At 45.9% G+C, this 21,712-nt stretch overlaps 1 protein-coding gene across 3 annotated transcripts in view; it reads left to right on the top strand.

Annotated features, from left to right (window-relative positions):
- The window catches only part of SPG11 (SPG11 vesicle trafficking associated, spatacsin), an 81,455-nt gene that overhangs the window by 43,055 nt on the left and 16,688 nt on the right, over window positions 1–21,712 (top strand). For all 3 annotated transcript variants that reach the window (XM_040969354.1, XM_040969355.1, XM_040969353.1), the window contains exons 20-27: window positions 1,388–1,454; window positions 6,139–6,304; window positions 7,723–7,928; window positions 8,149–8,257; window positions 14,373–14,532; window positions 14,883–15,155; window positions 15,758–15,958; window positions 17,459–17,566. In XM_040969354.1, coding sequence (XP_040825288.1) covers window positions 1,388–1,454; window positions 6,139–6,304; window positions 7,723–7,928; window positions 8,149–8,257; window positions 14,373–14,532; window positions 14,883–15,155; window positions 15,758–15,958; window positions 17,459–17,566 — 1,290 coding nt within the window. The remainder of the gene's footprint in view (window positions 1–1,387; window positions 1,455–6,138; window positions 6,305–7,722; window positions 7,929–8,148; window positions 8,258–14,372; window positions 14,533–14,882; window positions 15,156–15,757; window positions 15,959–17,458; window positions 17,567–21,712) is intronic.

The following is a 21,712-nucleotide window of genomic DNA, read 5'->3' as shown; positions in this document are numbered from 1 at the left end:
GGGAGTGGGGCCACTGGGACAAGAAGTGGAGCCTTAGGGGGATCCCAGCTGATGGAAGGCGAGGTCTTTAGCCACTAAACTACTGCACTGGGCCCAAAACAGTGCTTCTTAGCCTTTTGAAGTATGCGAGAGGGCTGTGAAGTATTTACTCGGAAAAATTACATGCATGCACATGTTTTGCTTACATTTCAATGGGACTCATAGACTTCCTAGAGCCCGGTCAGGGTTCCTCAGAAACACGTTCTGCTTGCTCTTCATTTCAGAAGGCTTTCCTCCCCGACCCGCTGTAGGGATATGCGCTGTCGCAGCGCCTTCACTGTACTCTGATTCCATGAAGGCATGGAGTCCAGCTTAGTGTAACACGAAGCATGCGGAGGGTGCAGCAATGGTGCTCTCAGAAGTGTCGTCCGCAGGAGGGTGCCAGTCTGTGAAAACCACTCGTCGCCAGTCTGTCCTGAGACAGAATTTTGCAACAGCATGTCAGTGTGCTGGCTGTGTCCAAGCCCCACTGTTCAATTCAGCAGGCGTTTTTTTGTGGTAGGATGTCTGAGAAGGAAGCCAGTGCTGGGTTTGATATTCTGACACAGATGTCTTAGTTCATTGCAGACCAGTATCTTCAGTATCAATGTTAGGAACCTGTAAGCAGTTTAATCACCAAAATGGATTTGAATCAGCTTGGAACATAGGTGATTTCTGGCTGTATTTGGTTCCATTTTCAAATGGACTGCGTGACTTTTTAGTGTTGCTGTTTTAGGAAAAGTAGTCTTTCCTTACTGTGCCACAACTTCTTTCTTAATTTTAAAGTGACTCTTTCCTTAATCATGATTTCCAAATCCTGATTTCATACTTTTGTTTTTCCCCTGTCCTTTCACCATCTGTTTAGACCTTGTGGAGCCTCTGGCTTGGATGGATTCCCAAGGCCAGTGTTCCCTGCTCTCAAGCCTTTTGTAACTTTTGCCCACTGTTTTTCCTTGGCCGTAGTGGTTGTGGTCACATTCTCTGAATTCTTGATCGAGTTACCTTTTTTCTCTGTGATCCTTAACTCATTTTGTATTTACATGATCACATTTTTTTAGGTTGTTAGTCTTCTTCCCTTTTGATTCCAAAAGCATTTCTAAAGCTCATTTTATGTTATAATCATGCTGTTTCTATGGAAACCCACAAAACTTTGCAAACATTTCTTGACCTAAAGATTCTTTAAAATGATTTTTTTTAATCAAAATGCAAGAGTGTCTTATTTCTTGTTTTCAGTTGTGTTCAGAGAATCTGTCCAGAGGAGATAGCTCTTAGATAACCTCAAGGGAAGGGAGGCAGGCTCCCTCTGAAGTCCTCGCAGGTGATTCTGTTTGTTTTAAAGATCAGTGAACTTGACTCTTTCTTTTTTCAGTCACTGTCACCCTTCGACCCCAGCCGGTTGTTTGGCTGGCAGCCTGCCAACACTCTGGCTATAGGAGGTAAGTTCCTGTGGACACTTCATGCTTTAGAAAATTCCAGCTGTGTGGCTCTAGGGATTCATAGAGGTAAAGCTAACCTAGCTTTTTCACCACTTTATCTCAGCAGCGAATGTGCATTCCAGCACAGCTCACTTTGCCAGGAGACTGAAGTGGGAACATTTCATGAGTTAAGATAGTGTACTTGATCACAGGTGCTGTACTTAATGGAAAATGTAGTCTGTACTTGTCTTTGGAAATATTATTTTCCCCTTTCCAAAAGTCTCTCTCTGCCGCATAGTCACATAAAGGTTAAGAACATGGGTGTTGCTATTAGACACATTCTGGCTCTCCCTTGCTGTATGACTGTGAGCAGATAGCCAGTCTGCAGTTCCGTATAAAGCAGTGTTAACAGTGTCCACCTCACATGTTACTCCGAGAATGAATAGAGACAAGGGATTCCGAAAGCTTTCACAGAGTAAGTACCAAATGCACACACCCATTGTCCTCCGTAGGATCTTAAGAATTTATTTTTTCTGTCATTCTTAAACTTAGCTTTTGCTTTTTCTCTTCGCAGTTAGGGCTGTCCTTTAATATCGTGTTACCTAGGATGCCTCTACCAATACCAGCTTAATATTAGGTTGGTAATTTCACATAGACTCTGCCGCATACATTTATTGATATACATAAAAATTAACTTTCTAACATACTCATAAGTTCAAATTTTGATATATTTACCTAGAGTGAGCACAGTTCCAAGTCTAAGATAGTTGTTCAGAAACCATTTGTTGCTTGTTGGCATTGTTTAATGACAATCGTCTTTCTTGAGGCAGGCCTTTGACACAGCAGTTACAGCACAGCTTGCGGTGCCTGCGGGCCATATTGGAGTGCTTGGGGGCGAGCCATGGCTCTGCCTCTGACTCCATGGTCCTACTAACACACATCCTGGGAGTAGCAGGTGATGGCTGAAGTACCTGGGTCACTGCCCCCCACCCAGAAGATGCGTGTTGACTTCTGGATTCCTGACTTTGACCTGGACTAGACTCAGCTGTCGTAGGACTCTCTCAATTCTGTTTGCCTTTCCAATAAATAAAAAAACAAGCCTTGTGGAAAATAGATTAAAAGTTTTAAAAAGAGAATATTCCCTTTCTCATCTGAGTCAAGTTCCCAGAGGGTAGACAGCACTTCACATTCTGCAGTGGCAGCTCCAGCACCATCACTGCGTCAGCTTGATGCTCTGAAAGCCTGAGCCCTGTGCTAGGCACACGGGGGAGCAGGGAAATCAGAGGCCTCTCCTCTGCCTGGCTCTCAGAAATGGAAATTTACCTGAGAAAATCAGAGTATGAAACAGTTACTGTAGACAGACCATGTCTCTGAAATTAGAGAGTTGTATTTAATTAGGATGCTTTTTTTTTTTTTCACATGACTCTACCATGGAATAAGGATGTCTAAAACTATGGTGACTTTGCTTCTGTGCCAGGTTAGAGTTCCATTTCCACTCGGGCTGTTTTCTCCTGTGTGTAATCTCCATGGCAGGCCCAGCCTGCTAAGTAACCTGGGGCCAGGAGTTAAATCCCAAGTCTGCCCATGTGTCCATACTGTATACTTTATGGGTGCTCAGCAAATGTTTAATGAATGATTTTGTAAATAACAGGTTACCATAGTCATTGATCTCACAAGAGTGTAGATAGGATGGGAAATGTTATAATCATAAGAGATTGTACTTCTATTTTTTAAATTAACATTCATATTAATATGTTGCAATTAACCATACTAAGCTCCATTTTATACATATATGTATATGAAAGATGTATGTGTGTGTCCTTATACGTATACTTTTAGGTAATTTTGAAAGCTGACAGACATGTCTAAGGTCTTTGAGTATTTTTTTAAAGATTTACTTATTTTTATTGAAAAGACAGATATACAGAGAGGAGATACAGAGAGAAAGATCTTGCGTCCACTGGTTCACTCCCCACATGGCTGCATCAGCCAGAACTGAGCCAATCCAAAGTCAGAAGCCTCCTTCAGGCCTTCCTTATGGATGCAAGGTTCCAGGGCTTTCTTGTACTGCTTTCCTAGACCACAAGTAGAAGCTGGATGGGAAATGGAGTAGCTGGGACACAAACCAGTGCCCATATGGGATCCCAGCTGATGGAAGGCAAGGATTTAACCACTAGGCTATCATGCTAGGCACTTTATTCTTTTCTTTTTTGGAAGCAAGCCAAACTTTAAAAGTTCTTGGGACTCCCTGGGGAGATAAAGATTTTATTTCAGAAACAATCTTTGAACTTCAAAAATAAGAACAGATATATTGCTTCTGAAACTGGCTCATGGAAGTAGTTCAAATACTTTTAAACTTTTTTTTTTTCACATTTATTTATTCTCCTTATTTGAAAGGCAGAGTGAGGATGGAGAAGTTAGGGGAGGTTGCCGATCTGCTGATTCATGGCCCAAGTGCCTGCAACAACCATGGCATGACCAAGGGGAAGCCAGAAGCTGACAACTGATTTGGGTCTCTCCTTGGGCAACAAGGACCCAGCTGCTTGAGCTGTCAGCTGAGAACTTTCCAGGGTGTGAATTAGCAGGAATCGCACCAGAACCAGGACTCGAACTCACTCTGATACTGGCTGCATGTGCCTGGAGTACTGTCTCAAGTGTTCCCACGAAGTGTGCACTCCAAAAACATTTATCTTTTTTCCTTCTGATTGGTAGTAACTGGTTAAAAGACAAGTAAAAATTATGCCTAGGGGGTGGGGTGGGGTGGGGAAAGATCAGGCCTTGACAGAGATGGCCTGTTTAGTTCGTACTGACTTCTCACATCTGAGTATCTTGTGACTGCAGATTTCTCTGGAGCAGAAAATATTTTTTTGGACTTGAAGGAACTTTTTAAAAAAGGATTTATTTTTATTTTTATTGGAAAGTCAGATATACAGAGGGGAGGAGAGACAGAGAGGAAGATCCTCTGTCCGACGATTCACTCCCCAAGTGACCACAATGGCTGGAACTGAGCCAGTCAAGTTAGAAACCAACAGCCATATGGGATGCTGGTGCCGCAGGTTGAAGGTTAACCTACTCCACTCCATGGTGCCGGCCCCTAACATCAAGATTTTTTTTTAATGGAAATAACTGACCAAAATCTGCCACAAAAATCTGAAACCACTTAAAGTTTGATAAGGAGAATGGGGAATTGTGAACACTTGAACAATGCAGTTTTGAAACAGTGAGTTGCCCAAGGTCACACAGCAAATGAGGTCCAGACTGGGAATCATACCTACTCTTGTGTGAGCCCAAAGCCCTTTTGTCTCTGAGCTACTAGATTGTTGATTTGAGGAATCATGCCACTGGAAACGGTTGTCATTAACTGCCTTACTTGGGACAGCTTCTAGAGTTCATTTTTATTAGTTTTACATATTCAACCAAGATCTCCTACACTTCCACAAGTCAACATATGCATTGCCTATGGCTTGACTCCTGAGTCTGCTTTATCCTGTACCCAGTAAGTGCTGCTCAATCAATTTAGAGATTAATTACAGATAACAGGAATTCTCCCCATGGTCCTGATTTATACCTGTAGCAACGGTTGTAATGATGGCCTGACCTGCAGTTCCACACAGAAGGTCTCCACACCTCATACTCCCCGAGCTTTGTTCTGCGGGCAGCGGGACCCTCCCTGGCCTCTGTCAAGGTGTAAGTTACCCACTGTGTCCCATCATCTATTCAGGAATGCTTCCAAAGATTTAGCTTGAACATTGCCACTGTGGTAACCCTGAAATAAAGATATCATGAAATATTCACCGAATTTTGAAAACTTGGTACTTGATGAGGTTCGCCACCACAGACAACATAGGAAAATTCCTTTATCCAGAAACTACAGAGTGCCCAGGGCTGAAACAGTGTGAGGCGTGTGACAGTGCGGTACAGGGGCAGAACCAACAGTTGATTTGGTTTGGGTGGCACTGCCCTCGGAGGTCGTCTAGTCCCACTGTTCATTTTAGTGATGAGAATGCTAAAGGCCCAGAGAAGAGAGGGGACTAGGTTATCCAGAGACAGATTGCTCCACACTGCTGACTGAGATCCTAAGAAAGTCTCTAGGAAGAAAACACAAGAATGCAAATTACAACTAAATTCAGTAGGGGCTAGATTTTTGGCTCAACAGATTAAGCCACTGCTGGCAATAGCAGGATCCCATACAGGCTCTGCTGGTTCAAGTCGTGGGTGCCCCACTTCTGATCTAGCTCTCTGCTAATGTGCCTAGGAAAGCAGTGGAGTGCCTTGGGCCCCTGCCACCTAGGTGGCAAACCCGGATGGAGTTCCAAGCTCCCGGCTTTGGTCTGATCTGGCTGTTGTGGCCATTTGAGAAGTGAACCAGCAAGTGAAAGAGCTCTGTCTCTGCCTCTCTAACTCTGCCTTTCAGATAAATCGGTGTTAACATAATAGATTCAATGGAAATCATCATGTATTATAAGTTTTTATATAGTTTCTCAGATACATATCTTAGCATTAAATGAGGGCTGCCTCTATCTAAGTAAAACAATACTATTAACATTTTGGTGGGTTAAAAGTGATATGCAATGATAACAAAATGATTGTAGTGGCCAGTTTTCTTTCGCCATTGAAGAGTTGAGTTTTCCATGTGCAGATCTGAAGTGAAGCATATGAGATGCAGAGGACGCAGAGCATTAATCTTGTTTCACTTTGTCCCCAGATGCATCAAGTCATCTCCCACATTTCTCCAGCCCTGATCTGGTGAATAAATACGCTATAGTGGAACGTCTGAATTTTGCTTACTATTTGTATCATGGACGGCCATCATTTGCGTTTGGTACTTTTCTTGTCCAGGAATTAATCAAGAGTAAGGCACCCAAACAGCTGTGAGTATTTAGAGCATAATTTGTATTCTTTAAGAAAAAAGCATATCCAGGGCCCGGCGCGGTGGCGCAAGTGGTTAAAGGTCCTCGCTTTGCACGCCCGGGATCCCATATGGGCGCCGGTTCTAATCCCAGCAGCCCCGCTTCCCTTCCAGCTCCCTGCCTGTGGCCTGGGAAAGCAGTCGAGGACGGCCCAAAGCTTTGGGACCCTGCACCCGCGTGGGAGACCTGGAAGAGGCTCCTGGCTTCGGATCGGCATAGTATCGGCCCGTTGCTCTCACTTGGGGAGTGAATCATTGGACGGAAGATCTTCCTCTCTGTCTCTCCTCTCTGTATATCCGCCTTTCCAATAAAAAAATAATAAAAATAAATCTTTAAAAGAAAAAAGCATATCTGTATTTTACACATAAATTATAAAAAGTATTGAAACATGATACTTAATAGTTGATTATATGAAGATAATTTTACATTAAAATATGAGTTTGAGTGCTAGCCATGAATTTCAAGAATACATTCTAAAATGTGATAGGAATGCTAGATTTAAGAACTTTCTTTTATAATCCATTTTATAAAGCACAGAGCTTGGAGGAGTGTTTGATACAATGCTAAATCTGGATTTTTTTCCGCTTGTTTTACAGTTAACCAAATAATGCATTTTTTAAAAAAGATTGCTTATTTTTATTGGAAAGACAGATTCACAGAGTAAAGGAGAGACAGAGAGAAAGATCTTCCATCCACTGGTTCACTCCCCAAGTCGCCGCAATGGCTGAAACTGAGCCGATTCGAAGCCAGGAGCCAGGAGCCTCTTTCAGGTTTCCCATGTGGGTGCAGGATCCCAAGGCCTTGGGCCATCCTCGACTGCTATCCCAGGCTACAAGCAGGGAGCTAGATGGGAAGCGGGGCAGCCGGGATATGAACCCGTGCCCATAGGGATCCTGGTGCATGTAAGGCGAGGACTTTGGCCACTAGGTCTCCACACCAGACCCAAATGCATTTTTAATGGTAACATATTCAAGTAGTTCCAGGTTTCTGACAATGAAATATCAAAGTCTTTTAGTGTGCCATTGTCATTCCTAGTCCACAAAGTTAACAATCAGTGATTTCATGTGTCTCTTCAGGAACTTTTCTGATCCCAGAAAAGGTATTTTTGAGGCTTTTGAAATAAGCTTTATGATGTCAAGCTTTAAGTGATATTAATTTTCTTGGTAATGTGTATACATGCTCATAATTGAAAACCACCAGTTGACAGTGTTTGGAATGTCTTCTGGATGAATTAGGAAAGAAGGGTGGGTAATCTGGATAACGAATAGCTATTTCAGGAAAAGGCGAATCTAAGGAGAGGGACTGTGGAGCCAGAAGAGAACCAAGCAGCCAGTGAGAAACAAGTTTCATGTGCTGACACGATCTTAATTCTTTTTCAGGATCCAACAAGTAGGCAGTGAAGCCTATGTCCTGGGCCTCTCCTCCTTCCACATCCCTTCGATTGCAGCTGCCTGTGTTTGCTTCTTAGAATTGCTTGGCCTTGACAGCCTCAAGCTTAGAGTTGACATGAAGGTGGCCAACATCATTTTGAGCTACAAGTGTAGACATGAAGATGGCCGAAATAGCTTCGTGCGTGAGTCTCTAGGTACAGCACCTCTCGTCATGTGGCTTGTTTTATTTGGGAAAGGGATTGTCAGTGGTTGGGAAAGAAACCATTATACCTTTCCGACTCATCCTCTTCATGCAGTGTATTCTTGGTCTCGCTCTTGGGTGCTTTCATTGGGTTCTGAGCCACGCTGTAACAACAGAAGTGCCCAGTCTTAACCTTTCTCTCTTGACCAAATTTTGTTGTTTATTTCTTGCAGGTGAAAAGCTGTCTAAACTGGCTGATGGTGAAAAGGCAACCACGGAAGAATTACTTGTTCTCTTAGAAGAGGGTACATGGGACAGCATTCAGCAGCAGGGAGTGAAGAGGTTTGTAAGTTGTGATCCCAGCCTCTTTGGCAGGCTTGTTGTAGTAGCCTGTGCTTCTTGCCACACCTCTGGTGTCACACTCAAACCCGCTAGGCCACAGCCTGTCACTCATCCCGCATATAGTGTATGCTCAGCATGTGGACAGTGATGCTCTTAAAGATTGGCTTATTTGAAAGACAAACAGAAATCTTCCAAACAGCCACAACAGCCAACACTGTGCCACATGGATAAAGGGGCCCAAGCACTTGGGTCATCTTTGACTGGTTTCCCAGATGCATTAGTAGGAAGTTAGGCTGAAAGTAGAGTCGCTGGACCGGACCATTTATATGGAATACGGCAGCTTACGGTACTGCACCACAACCCTCAACATCCCCTCCCTAACTTATCTTTTTTTCCACACATGTAAAAAAGTCAAATTCAAGGCCAAAATCACTTATCAAAGAGTGATTTTTTAGAGTTATTACTAGAAAGAGTTGCAGAGAGAAAGAGCAGTGGAGAATCTTCCATCACTCTTCCACCCACTAGTTCACTCTCCAAACTGCTACAGTGGCTGAAGCTGAGCTGATCCAAAGTCAGGAGGGTGCAGAGGCCCGAGGCTTTGGCCCATCCTGTGCTGCTTTCCCAGGCTACAATTATACAGCTAGATGGGAAGTGGAGCAGCCCAGAATTGAACAGGTGCCTGAAAGGGTCACCAGCGTCACAGACAGATGATAAGCCTGATAAGCCACCATGTTGGTCCCAAAGAGTAATTTTTTAAACTCTTTTAAAAATTATTATTATATTTTTGACAATCTTTACATAGTTAATTAGGATAAAAAGGTTCAAGGGCTACAGGAAATTGGGTAGGACTATCATTTCCACATTGTTTGCTTCATGTATCCTGGGTGAAAGGGGATATTAAGGGAGACCCCATCCAGTCTCCACCCATCCCAGGTCCCTGATGTGGGGCATGCTCCGAGGGTCCTGCTCAAGTGTTTTTGATAGTTCAGCAGTTTTGAATTGCTACCAGTCTCACCATTCCAAACCCAATGAGGTTGCTAAGGAATCTTCTGACTGCCATTGTCTATGTTAGAGTCGTCTCCATTTGCCCAGTTTTTCACTGCCAACATATAGCTGAGGTGGTTGATTGACATGTTCTGTCCTCTGTCTTCATGGTGAGGATTCTCAGTCTAGCAGTTCTGTTGGGGAGATCTCTAAAGAAACTTTGAGGTAAACCCAGACCAGATACTTGTATGTACTAGCAAGTACAAGGCCCAGTGCAGTCCATCACCCCAATCAGCTGGTGGTTGCAGTTGCTGGGTTGGTTGTTTCCAGCCCTGTCTTCCACTGGAACCAATGAGTCTTGTAGTCCAGCCTGCTTCTGCCCAGCTCACACTCGGCCCTCACATAAACCAGTGGGAGCTGCAGCCTAGTTGGAGATATACCCTAGTTGGAGGGACTCACATACAGGGTCCCATGCTTGCCGTTATGTGCAGCAGACTAGTCCAGTCTGTCCCACATCCCATTCAGCTCTCATACATGTCAATGGACATTGAGGCCTAGTTCAACCCAACCAGCCCCACTGTCCAACCCACACACATGCTGTTGGGTGCTGTTCTGTCCAGCCACCCCTGCCCCTTTCCTAGTTTTCGTGCTGTCCTGTGGGAGTGGTAACCCAAGAGAGAGGAGCCCACTTTTTCCCTTCTAGGGCACTTCCACTCCTGAATTATGCACACTCCAGGTGGTTCTACAATTTAACTTGACAGAATTAGCCCCCAGTGCCAGCTCTTGTCAGCTGATGCTGCGGCTAAGCCCAGCCAACCCTCACCCACTCTAATTGTAGTTTGCACCAGTAGGAACAATCAGCCCAGCCTGGCTTTTCCCTGATGTAATGCATGTGAGGCCCATAGGTGCTGTAGCCCTGCTTAGTCTGGTCTGGTGTGCCCCCATCCCAGCTCATGCTCTCCAGTGGGAGTAGCTGTCCAGCAGGGGAGCCTTCCATATTCCCCCTACCGGCTTTGCCCCCTCCTTTCCTGGTTCTCACGTGTGCTGTTGGGCACTGCGGCCACATCTGGTACAGGTCACCTCACCTTAGCATTCTGTAATGTGCACCAGTTTTTGTTGCAACCAAACCTGGCTCAACCCACACTCTGTTCTGGTGCTCGGATTTACCAGTGGTTGATGTGAACTGGTTCAGCCTGGTCTGCCCCCTGACCTGTACCAAATGTATACCAGTGGGAAACTTTCCATGGCCCATTCTGGGCTGTTTCCTATCATGCTTCTTGTGCTTACCTGCTGGGTCTGTGTCCTGCCAGAGGAGTTGCCCAGGCTCCTCCATCAGAACCTCTCCCAATGCCAGATTTTGTGCATACCAGGGGGTCCATGAGCCAGCCCTATTCAGTTCACCTCCTGGCCTAGTAGGAACAGTGGCCTTTCCTGACTGGCCTTCAACCCATTCTGGTTCTGTTGGATGTTTCAGCCCAGCTAAAGCTCACTCATACTCACGTACAGCTCACACATGGCTAGCCCAACCCACATCTGCCCTGGTCCTCCAGAACACCTCCAGAACCGATGGTGTTGGAGTCTAGCCCAGCTTAGTGCATCCAGTCCCAGTCCACACTTATGCCAAGGGAGACTACAACCGTATCCTGATCAGAACACAGCCCCCGTTTCAGCCCACATGCTCCTTGGTGAGAACCTCAACCCAGATAGGGTGTCCCCTTAGCTCCCCAACCAAGTCTGTTCCCAGCCATAGATTGTGCACTTGTCAGTGGTTGCTCTGACTCAGCTTGGCACAGCCCCTCACCTGTCCTGGCCCCTGCCTTGGACACTGTGGCCTAGCATCTCTGGCTCACACAGACCAGCAAGTACAAGAGCCTAGCTCAGCATGACCTGCGCTCCTTCCTGATTTCTAATTTTGCTTGCAAGCTAAGGTTGCTCAGTCCTGCATGATCCACCCCGTTCCATTACCACCCCACATATTAGCCAGCCATTGGAGCTACTTTGCCCAGCTTGTCCAACCCCAGCTCTGGTTCATGTGTTCAGCAGTGGGAGCTATGACTCACCAGGGGAGTTTCCCAAGTTCTTCCACTTGACCCACTCCCAGACCCAGTTCTCATACATGTCTCACATGGATGTTAGGCCAGTGTCCGGCATAGTCTGGCCTTCCATTTGGCCATGTATGAGCTAGTGAACATTGCAGCCCACACCCTACTTAGGATGCACATTTGTGTTCTGCTGCTGTCTTGACCAGTCCAAACTGTTGTGGGTTCCTTTACCTGTGAGTGATGGCAGGCTCCTTGGTCACTCCTAGATTAGTCCATCACCACCCCAACTCTGGAGCTAACCAGTGGGGCTAGTATTTCCACAGGGTTTGGCCCACACATCCCCCACCGAATCTACCCCCGGATACGGGTCTCTTGTATGCTGGTTAATGTCACGGCTCTGCCTGATGTGACCCGTCTCCTAATCCATCATCATGTCAGGTAATATGATATGATTATGCTAGACAAGCCTAGAGCCTTAGCTTTTGCATGGACTGGTGTTTGGTAGTGAGCGTTGTTCAGTGATTACAAGTTCTACTCAGGATATAAAGGAGTTTGGTATATCAGTCTTATCCATGAAAATCATCTGGTCCCTCTCCTCCAACCTACCAGGTCTCATTTTCAAAGGAAAAGTTACTCTGTCGTTAGGATTGATTCACATCCCAGCAGCACAGTGGACTCAACTTGGAGCTACTTAAGCAGCAATTCAAAGAACCAAAACCCCAGAGCTTGCCACCTGGTGTCCAGCAGGCAGAGTCTGGCACCAAATGGTGCACTGGCTGCCCAGGGACAGCTCACCGTGTATACACGGTGGCTGGAATCAAGACTCTGAGCATGGAGACACCCCGGCCTGGCACCCTCCAGCAGCCAGCAGGCTGCCAGAAGTTTCCCCCAAAGAGTAATTTTTAAAAAGACTTATTAAAAAATAGAGTCGGGTTCAGAATTATAGCTTAGTGGCTAAATCTTCTCCTTGCATGTGCTGGGATCCCATAAGGATGCTGTTTTGTGTCCCGACTGCTCCACTTCCCATCCAGCTCCCTGCTTGTGGCTTGGGAAAGCAATAGAGGATGGCCCTAAGCTTAGGACTCTGAATGGATGTGGGAGACCTGGAAGAAATATTTGGCTTTAGATTGGCTCAGCAATGGCTGTTGTGGTCCTGGGGTAGTAAACCAGTGGATGGTTTTTAAAAAACCATCTGCTTTAAAAAAAAAAAAACAAACAAAAAATTTTTTTAAAAAATAAGAATTAAAGATAGACTTACCAAGAGACTCAATGGATCTTCGTTTCCTCCACACTCTGCTAGCCAGAGAAATCTTAGGTGGTGTAGGTTGATGTGATTTCAGAAGATACGGGATAAGTCTCACAAATTTGAATTCAGTGTCTTTAATTTTTGCTTCCTATGAAACATTAGCCAAAGTGAAAGCCCATAAAATGTGCTTCTCAGGCCGTCTTGTGTCTTTCCTGTCCCTTAGGGCTGGCTCTGGAAGATCGTTGGCCACTCTCCCTCTTACCACTTGGCAGTGTCCACAGTACCCTGCTGGCTGCAGGAACTTGTATCATCCTAGTGAGACAGCTTAGGCACCTGCCAGACTCCAAATTACAAGAGAATTCAGTGTTCAGAAATTTGAGTGCTGTTTTCCCAGTTTTCCTGAGAATGGCTCCTAGCAAACATTAATAGAACTTGGTTGCTGGTTCCTCCAAGCAGTGAGTTAGCATGCTAAGAAAGGAATTTTGCTAGGAAAGAGATTCTGCCTTTTGAATGTACAGATTTCTCCACCTCCCCATTGCCTTTTTCCCCCAAAACTGTCTAAGAAATATTTGGTATTTGTTGAAAGACTTTTTAGAGAAAAGAAAGACTTTTTAGACTATAATTTCTTAAAAGATTTGTATACTTACGTCTTTATTTATTTGAAAGAGTTACACAGAGGAAGGGACCAAGGAAAAGAGACATCTTCCATCTACTAGTTCATTCCCCACTGGCTGTAATAGCTGGAAGCAGGCCAGGCCAGAGCCAGGTTTTTCATCCAGCTCTCATGACTGGCAAGAGCCCAAGGACTTGGACCATCCTCTGATGCTTTCCCAAACCATTAGCAGGGAGCTGCATCAGAAGTGGAACAGCCAGGACATGAACTGGTGTCCATATGGGATGCCAGCATTGTACATGGGGGCTACACTTGCTGTGCCATGGTGCCGGCCCCAAAAATCATTTAATTTCTGTTAATTTTCCGTTTTCAAACTAAATCCATGCTTTAGTTGTTTAAAAATTTAGGGACCAGCATTTGGCATAACAGGTTAAACCCTACCAGCTACAGTGCCAGCATCCTGCTGGCCACTTCAAATTCCAGTTGCTCCACTTGTGATCCACTTCCCCAGTTCCCTAATGCATGTGGGAAAGCAGCAGAGGAGGCCCAGCCACAAAGGCCCCTGACACATAGGTGGGAGACCAGAGGGTCTGGATACCTGGCGTATGCCTGGACGAGCCCCAGTATGCGGCCATTTGGAGAGTGAACCAGAAGATGGAAGATCTCTCGCTTTGCTCCTCCTTTCTGTGTAACTCTATTTCAAATAAATAAACAGATACTTTTATTTTTTTTAAAAGATTTATTTTTTTATTATTTTTTTATTGGAAAGGCGGATATACAGAGAGGAGAGACAGAGAGGAAGATCTTCCGTCCGATGATTCACTCCCCAAGTGAGCGCAGCGGGTCGATACTATGCCAATCCGAAGCCAGGAGCCTCTTCCGGGTCTTCCGCGCGGGTGCAGGGTCCCAAAGCTTTGGGCCGTCCTCAACTGCTTTCCCAGGCCACAGGCAGGGAGCTGGAAGGGAAGCGGGGCTGCCGGGATTAGAACTGGCGCCCATATGGGATCCCAGGCGTGCTAGGCAAGGACCTTAACCACTTGCGCCACCGTGCCGGGCCCTAAACAGATACTTTTAAAAACATGTTTTTTAAAATTGATGCTTAAAGATTGTACCCAAGAGTATTTTTGGAGTACCATTTGATGCTTTGGTACGTGTGCACATTTTGTGATGTTCAAATTAAGAGTTTAATAATTTAATTTCTCTACCACCTCTATCTTAATTCTGTTATAGGTTATCCAGTGATGCTAGCAGGCAGTGGGCGTTAGTGGTGCAGTTCTGCAGGCTCCACCATGTGAAGCTGAGCACATCCTACCTTGAAGAATGTGCCAAAGCAGACGACTGGCTGCAGTTCCTTATTCACAGCCAACTCCATAACTACCAACCGGAAGAGGTAAGCCCTGACCACTGGCCATTATTCAGCAGGAAATGGGAACATCTTTCAGAATGCAGTGTTCTCTCTGTTACACAGATACAGGCTTTTTGTTTGATACGTGGTATTTTCACCGAGATGTCAGTGGATTTGCATTAGACAAGGCACTAATTGTTAGTTCTGAAGAGTTGAAAAGTGTGACTCCAGATTGGATATAGAAATTCACTAAAAAGCAACATATAACTTTGCACAATTATATGATGACCTTTGACACAATTCAGGAGGAGAAAGAATGGTCTGCCTGTGCTCTAACTTTCTGGCTGTAGCTGAGAGTTGGGAGTTGGTTTTCATGATCTCATTATATTTCCTAGGTGAAACCCCTTCTGCATTTCTTCAGCCCAGTCCTTCAAGACCACCTAAGACTGGCTTTCGAGAACCTGCCTCCTTCCTCCAACTCCAGAGCGGACAGTGACCTCACCTGCAGCAGGTTCACCCAGGAACTCCAGAGAAACACAGATGACGGGAAGGACTTCTTTGAAATTCTGCTCCAGTGCTCAGAGGAGCCGGATTCCTGGCGCTGGCTGCTGGCTGAGGCAGTGAGACAGCAGGCCCCTGTCCTCAGTGTCCTGGCCGCCTGCCTGCAGGTGCAAGTCACGGGGAGCCAAAATGAAGGCCCCAAGGAGTGCTAGAAAAAGGGATGAGAGGCAGGGAAGACTGACAGAAGTGGGGTGACCATAGCATACGGAGCCAGCATACGGGCCAAAGGTCACTGCAGCCTCTCCTGCCCCCCACTCTCCACTCGGGCTGTGAGTGGCTTTGGGCACCTCTCTGTGCTTCGATAGATGGTGAACTTAGATGGTCAGAGCCTTGGCTCCTGGTCAGCTGTCACCGAGACGGGCCTGGTGGACTGAGCCTCCTGAGCACCTCATGTAGCAGGGAAGGGATGTGCCAGGCGATCCCTTAGCGCATCAGAGGAGGGCTGGCTCGTCCTGTCCTTAGGACTCCCCGACTTCCGTGAGCGTCCCCTGCTTTGTGCTCCTCTGTCTGTCTCTGCCGCACCCGGCAGGACCGTGTGCAGTGGGCCGCGTGTCATTCAGTAGAGCCTGTTTGTTATTGGAAGGTTCTTCAAGCCTTGTTACCTAGGTGAGCGCGGCAACTTGGGTCTAAACAGGAAGTATGTGTGCAGTTGTTAGGTAATCCTGGCCCAGATGTCATTTGACTTAGGAAATTTCTTGTCCGATGGCAGGATGCCGGTGCTATTCCTTGTCTCTGTGTCTGGATCCTCACTTCTGTGGAGCACAGTGTTGCCGCTGAAGCCGTGGGGCACATTCAGGGCTCCGTGGAGGGCCACGCCTGGGAGCTGGGCGACCTCGCGGTCATCTGGAAGACACTGCTAACCAGGCAGAAGAGCCGAACACTCACCAGGGGCTTCCAGCTTTTCTTTAAGGTAGTGATGGTCAACTTCATGTTTTCCCCTAGAGCTAAAAAGAGCTGCTTCGTATACCCCCTGGTTTTTTTCTTACACCCATTCTGGATTTTTTTCAAGCTAATGGCAGATAACAATAATAGTAATACAATTACCATTTATTCAGTAAAATGCTTTATGCACATTATTCTAGTCTTCACAGTAACCTTGTACAAAGATAGCAAGCTATTATGAAGCGGTGTCAGTCTTACTAAACCAGTGTTTATAGAACTCGAGTATACTGGCCAAAGGCTCAGAATGCTTCAGCAGATGATATGCTTATCATTCAGATCCATACTTGCTAGTTTCTCTTGTCCTCTGAATAAGCAGTTTCCATTGAAAGCCATGAAAATAGATTGCATGTTACTAAATGAAGGTTCTTATAGCGCCACCTAGTGGGAGGTTTCCTGCCCGTATGTAATGTACTAAGTACATGGTGAAGAATACAGAAAAAAACAAAACGCTGGGAAAAAATGGAGACAGGTGTTTGGCAGAGCAGTTATGCTGAAATGAGAGTGCTGGGGTTTGAGTCATGGCTCTACTTCTGATTATGCCTTCTTGCTAATGCACACTGTGTGGGACAGCAGTGTTGGTTCAAGTACCTGACCTGGCTTCCACCCAACCCAGCTCCAGCTGTTGTAGGTTTCTTATGGAGTAAGCCAAAGATAACATATCTACCTAGGTTTCCCTCTGTCTAGCTTTCAAATAAATTTATTTCTTAACCTTCAGGTTTGTTTTTTTTTAAGATTTATTTTACTCAAAAGAGTTACAGAGAGAGATCTTCCATCCACTGGTTCACTCCCCAACTGGTTGTAATGGTCAGAGCTGGACCAGTCCAAAGGCAGGAGCTGGAAACTTATGACACACCTCCAGTGTAGGTTCAGGGACCCAAGCACTTGAGCCATCCTCCACTGCCTTCTCAGACACATTAGCAGAAGTTAGATTGGAAGTGGACTGGTAGTGACTTGAACCGTCACACCTATGGCATTACCAGTGCTACAGGCAGAGAATTAGCCTGTAACCCGTCTCACCAGCCCTTCAAATACATTTTAAAACTTTTTTGAAAGGATTTTGGGGATTGGACATTTAGCTTGGTGGTCAGTAGTACGATGTCCCACTTCAAAGGGTCTGGTTCAGTTCCCAGCTCCTATTCCTGACTTCGGTGTCTTGGCAGGGCAGCCCTTAACAGGCAATTCGGGAGTGAATCAAGCAGCTCACTTGCTCTCTGCTCCCTCCCCCCTCTCTTTTTCTGCCTCTCCAATAAATAACTAAATGATTTTTTTTCCAGAAAGGGGTTGTTGATATACCAAGCCTGAGTACACTTTCTCCAAAAAGAAATATAAATTTGACTTTTTCTTAAACATGGATGATTGAATTCTATGAAATGATATTATAATTATTAAGAGTTCTTAACATCGTTGTATTTGGTATCATTCCCTGAGAAAATGTTAAGGATCCTGTGCTCATGTTCTCTCTTTAAAGGATTCCCCGTTGCTGTTGATGTTGGAGATGTACGAACTGTGCATGCGCTTCAAGAATTATAAAGAAGCTGAAGTTAAGCTTCTGGAGTTCCAGAAGAGCCTGGAAGCTGTGAGTTGGAGTCGCTGTGCCCCCTCGTATTGCCTTGCAGTTGGTTGTTGTGCCTGTTGTCAGCTAATAGTGGAGATGAAACAGGGTGGCCGTTCAAATGAAGTCAGCTGTATCATCCCAGAGGTGGGGGAGCCGGGGTGGGCGCGGCCCTGTGGACAGCGGCCGATCGCATGCCGTGAACAGGGAGGTTTTCTGAAATGTGCTAGACTGTCATCCTTGTGTTGAAGCCTGACTCGGTGGGTGAAGGCCTAACAGTGCCTGTGGTGGGCACAGGAGAGGAGGGGGTGGCTGCTGGGCTGCATTTCATCAATCCAGCGCCCTCCAGCAACGCTGAGTGTGAAAGGTGTTTCTGCTGCATCAGTGGGGCCAGCACTGTGGTGTGGCAGGTAAAGCTGCCCCCTGTGATGCTGGCATCCCATGTGGGCACCTCTTTGAGTCTTGGCTGCTCCACCTCCAATCCAGCTCCCTACTGATATGCCTGGGAAAGCAGTGGGAAGATGACCCAAATGCTTGGGCCCTGCGACCCACAAAGGAGACCTGGAGGAAGCTCCTGGATCTTGGCTTCAGCTTGACTCTGCCCTGGCCTTTACAGCTATTTGGGAAATGAACCAGTGGATAGAGTATCTCCCCTGCTCTTTGTAAAAGAATTTTTAAACACACACACACACACACACACACACACACACACACACACACACACACACACACACACACACATATTGCATTAGTTACAGAAAATCAGAATTTTTTTTCTGTGGTTCCTGTGCAGGTAATGTTGAACTTTATGATTAGTTTCTGGCTTTGCCTAGTCAGATGCTTGTCTGGGACCAATTAATCATGTCAAGTATATTAAACATATATATGTTTAATGTATATTTATAACATATAATATGCAATAAATATATATATTTCATATATATATAAAGAAAACTAGAATAAAGGAAAGGGAACAAGCCTTAGTCCTGTTTAAGAGTTCTTAGCACTTTTTGCCTTCTTTACGCCTTAGGAGTTCTGCAATGTGAGAAAGTTCATGGAAAAAGTTGTGCTAAGCAGAAACTCTGCATGTATTGCAAGTATTTTTCATGCCCAAATAAACTTCTAATTCCATTTTTTCCCCCTTAAGCCTTTTGACATATACCCATGTGTTTTGAAACACCTAAGTACAGGCTTGTTCTCAGTCACAGCGGTAGTAACCGTCACCAAGACTTAAAGTTCACATATTTGGAAATACTGAGTCCACTGTTTGAACTTGCCTGGGGTTTCTCAGGCACAGAAAGCAGGCTTGCTGGTCCGCAGGGCTGCAGTCCTCACAGCTGCCGTCTTGCCTGTTGGCCCTTCCCAAGCCCTGCAGAGGAGAAAGTAGATGCTCCCATGCCTCCAGTCTCCCACACCTCCACACTTCCGAAGGGCCTTTCCTCCAGCCAGCTGCAGCATCAGCATATGGTTGCTTTTTAAAGCAAGAGTTGGGCAAACAAGCTTTTAAATAGTGAGGCTGGTGCTGTAGCATAGTGGGTAAAGCTGCCTCTGCTGTGCTGGCATATCAAGGGAGCTGGTTCAAATCCTGGCTGCTGCTCCACTAGGGATCCTGCTTCCTGCAAATGTGCCTGGGAAAGCAGCAGAAGATGCCCCTAGGTCCTTGGATCCCTCGGTCAACATGAGAGACCCAGATCAAGCTCTTGGCCTCAGCCTGAAGCCCTGGTTCTTGCAATCCATTCCGGGAGTAAACCAGTGGATCTCTGTCTTCACGCCACCCTCTCTGTAACTCTGCCTCCCAAAATATATATATATATTTTCAAGGTGCTTTAAAGATAATAATAAAGAACTCAAGTCCTAATCCCAACTAATTTTTGGAATCATCAAGAAGATGAAGCATTAGGGATAGAAGTACTGAGACTTGGACTCTTCCAAGATTCTAAGTCCAGGGTCCGCATTGTGGTGCAGTAGGTTAAGCCTCCACTAAGATTCTGTCTTGGCTGCTCTACCAACTTCCTGCTACTGTGCCTGGGAAAGCAGTGAAGGATGGTCCAAGTTCATTGCCATCTGTGCTCCACGTGGGAGACCCAAATGGAGTTGCGAGCTCCCACCTTCAGCCTGGCCCAGTCCTGGCTGTTGCAGCCATTTGGGAAATAAACCAGCAAATGTAAAATCTCTCTCTTCCTCCTCCTCCTCCTCTGTTACTGCCCTTTAAATAAATAAATGAAACTATTTTTAAGAAAATCACAAAACATAAAAATCAAAGTTTGATCGGAAAGGTCACAGAAGTATTCAGGCACTGTAGTAGCTAATAATGAGCTAACACCCCACATTTTTTTCTCATGGTAATCTTAAATTGTCCTCAGTGGGAAGGCGGGCTCCCGGAGCACAGTAGCTTTCCTGTTAAGGTGGTGGATAAGCCCTGCTGGAATTTAGAGCAGGAGGATGAGAGAAGAACTAGGCAAGGCTGCAGAGAACATAGGGAAGAAAGTAAGAGGTTGAGATTCCAGCTAGAGCTAAGGAGATAGCAGCGATGTGACACCAGCTCTTATGAGACATTTCATTTGTTAATTGAAGATTTTGGCAATCTTGGCATTCCATTGAAGGGAATATTGTACCTCTGCAAGGCACATCCCGGCCCCAGACATCCTAGTGTTACACTAAGCCTTCAGAGTGACCTTCACAATGTGAGCAAAATAGGCAGGACCTGGCGTGATGCCCTAGTGGCTAAATCCTCACCTTGCAACTGCTGGGATCCCATTTGGGTGCTGGTTCATGTCCCGGCTCCTCCACTTGCCATCCAGCTCCCTGCTTGTGGCCTGGGAGAGTAGTAGAGTACAACCCAAGGACTTGGGACCCTGCACCCACATGGGAGACCTGGAAGAGGCTCCTGACTTCAGATCGGCTCAGCTGCAGCCATTGCGGCTACTTGAGAAGTGAACCAATGAAAAGAAGATCTTTCTGTCTCTCCTTCACTCTGTATATCTGACTTTCCAATAAAAATAAATAAATCTTTAAAAAAAATGCAGAAGTCTTAAAAAAATAAAACAGTAAATAACACAGATCCAATTAAGTCTACGGCCTACCTCGGCACTAGACACAGATGAAATAAACTAATGTTATATTGCTTATTAGCATATTTTAAATATTTTTATGTATTTGTTTTCATTGGAAAGGTAGTTGTATACAGAGGAGGACAGACAGAGACCCTCCGTCCAATGACTCATTCCCCAAGTGCCACAACAGCTGGTGCTGCGCCGATCTCAAGCCAGGAGCTTCTTCCTGGTCTCCCACGCAGGTGCAGGGGCCCAATGCTCTGGGCCATCCTCAACTGCGCCCCCAGGCCACAGGCAGGGAGCTGGATGGGAAGCGGAGCCACCGGGATTAGAAACAGTGTCCATATGGGATCCCTGTGTGTTCAAGGACCCTATAAATATTTTTTTTTTAAAGATTTGCTTTCTTCTTGAAAGCCAGAGTTACATATATAGAGAGATGTTCCATTACTGGTTCACTCCCCAAGTGGCCATAAGAGCTGGAAGTGAGATGATCTGAAGAGGAACCTTCTTCTGGGTCTCCCACAGGGGTACAGGTCCCCAGGAACTGAACCATCCTCTGCTTTCCCAGGCCATAAACAGGGATCTGGATGAGAAGTGGAGGAGCTGGGACACAAACTGGCATCCGTATGGGATCCCAGCACTTGCAAGGTGAGGATTTAGCCATTGAGCCATCATACCGGGGCCCTCCCTGCTCCCATAATTCTTCAACCAAGTTAAGTTTCAGTCGTACCAAAAGGCCCACTAGTTTTGTGAATATGTTGTATGAAGTCTGGAGTGTGCTATGAAAACACAGTGACTAAAAACCAAATAATTTCTCAAAAATACTGTAAAGCAAAAGACTAAGTACAAACGGGGAATGAAGTCAGAAAGGGGAACATCGGGGGACACACGTGATGGCTCAGCACGTTGGCCCACTGCTTGATTCCCGTGCAGCCCACGCGTCTCATGCTGGTTGCAGTCCCACCCCCCACCTGTGGCAGCTGCGTGGCAGGAAAGGCCAGGTGGGGACTCGGGTGGCGTTCCCAGCTCCTGGCGTGTGAGGCCCTGCCCCGTGATAGGGAGTGAGCCAGTGGATGGAGGATCTCAGATGTCTGTATGTGTGCGTGTACATGTGTCT

The sequence above is a fragment of the Ochotona curzoniae genome, unplaced genomic scaffold (assembly GCF_017591425.1).
Source record: "Ochotona curzoniae isolate NIBS_2020 unplaced genomic scaffold, NIBS_Ocur_1.0 scaffold_4701, whole genome shotgun sequence".
Taxonomy (NCBI): Eukaryota; Metazoa; Chordata; class Mammalia; order Lagomorpha; family Ochotonidae; genus Ochotona; species Ochotona curzoniae.
The sequence above is the reverse complement of the archived record's forward strand: the minus strand, read 5'-3'. Positions and strand labels throughout refer to the sequence as shown.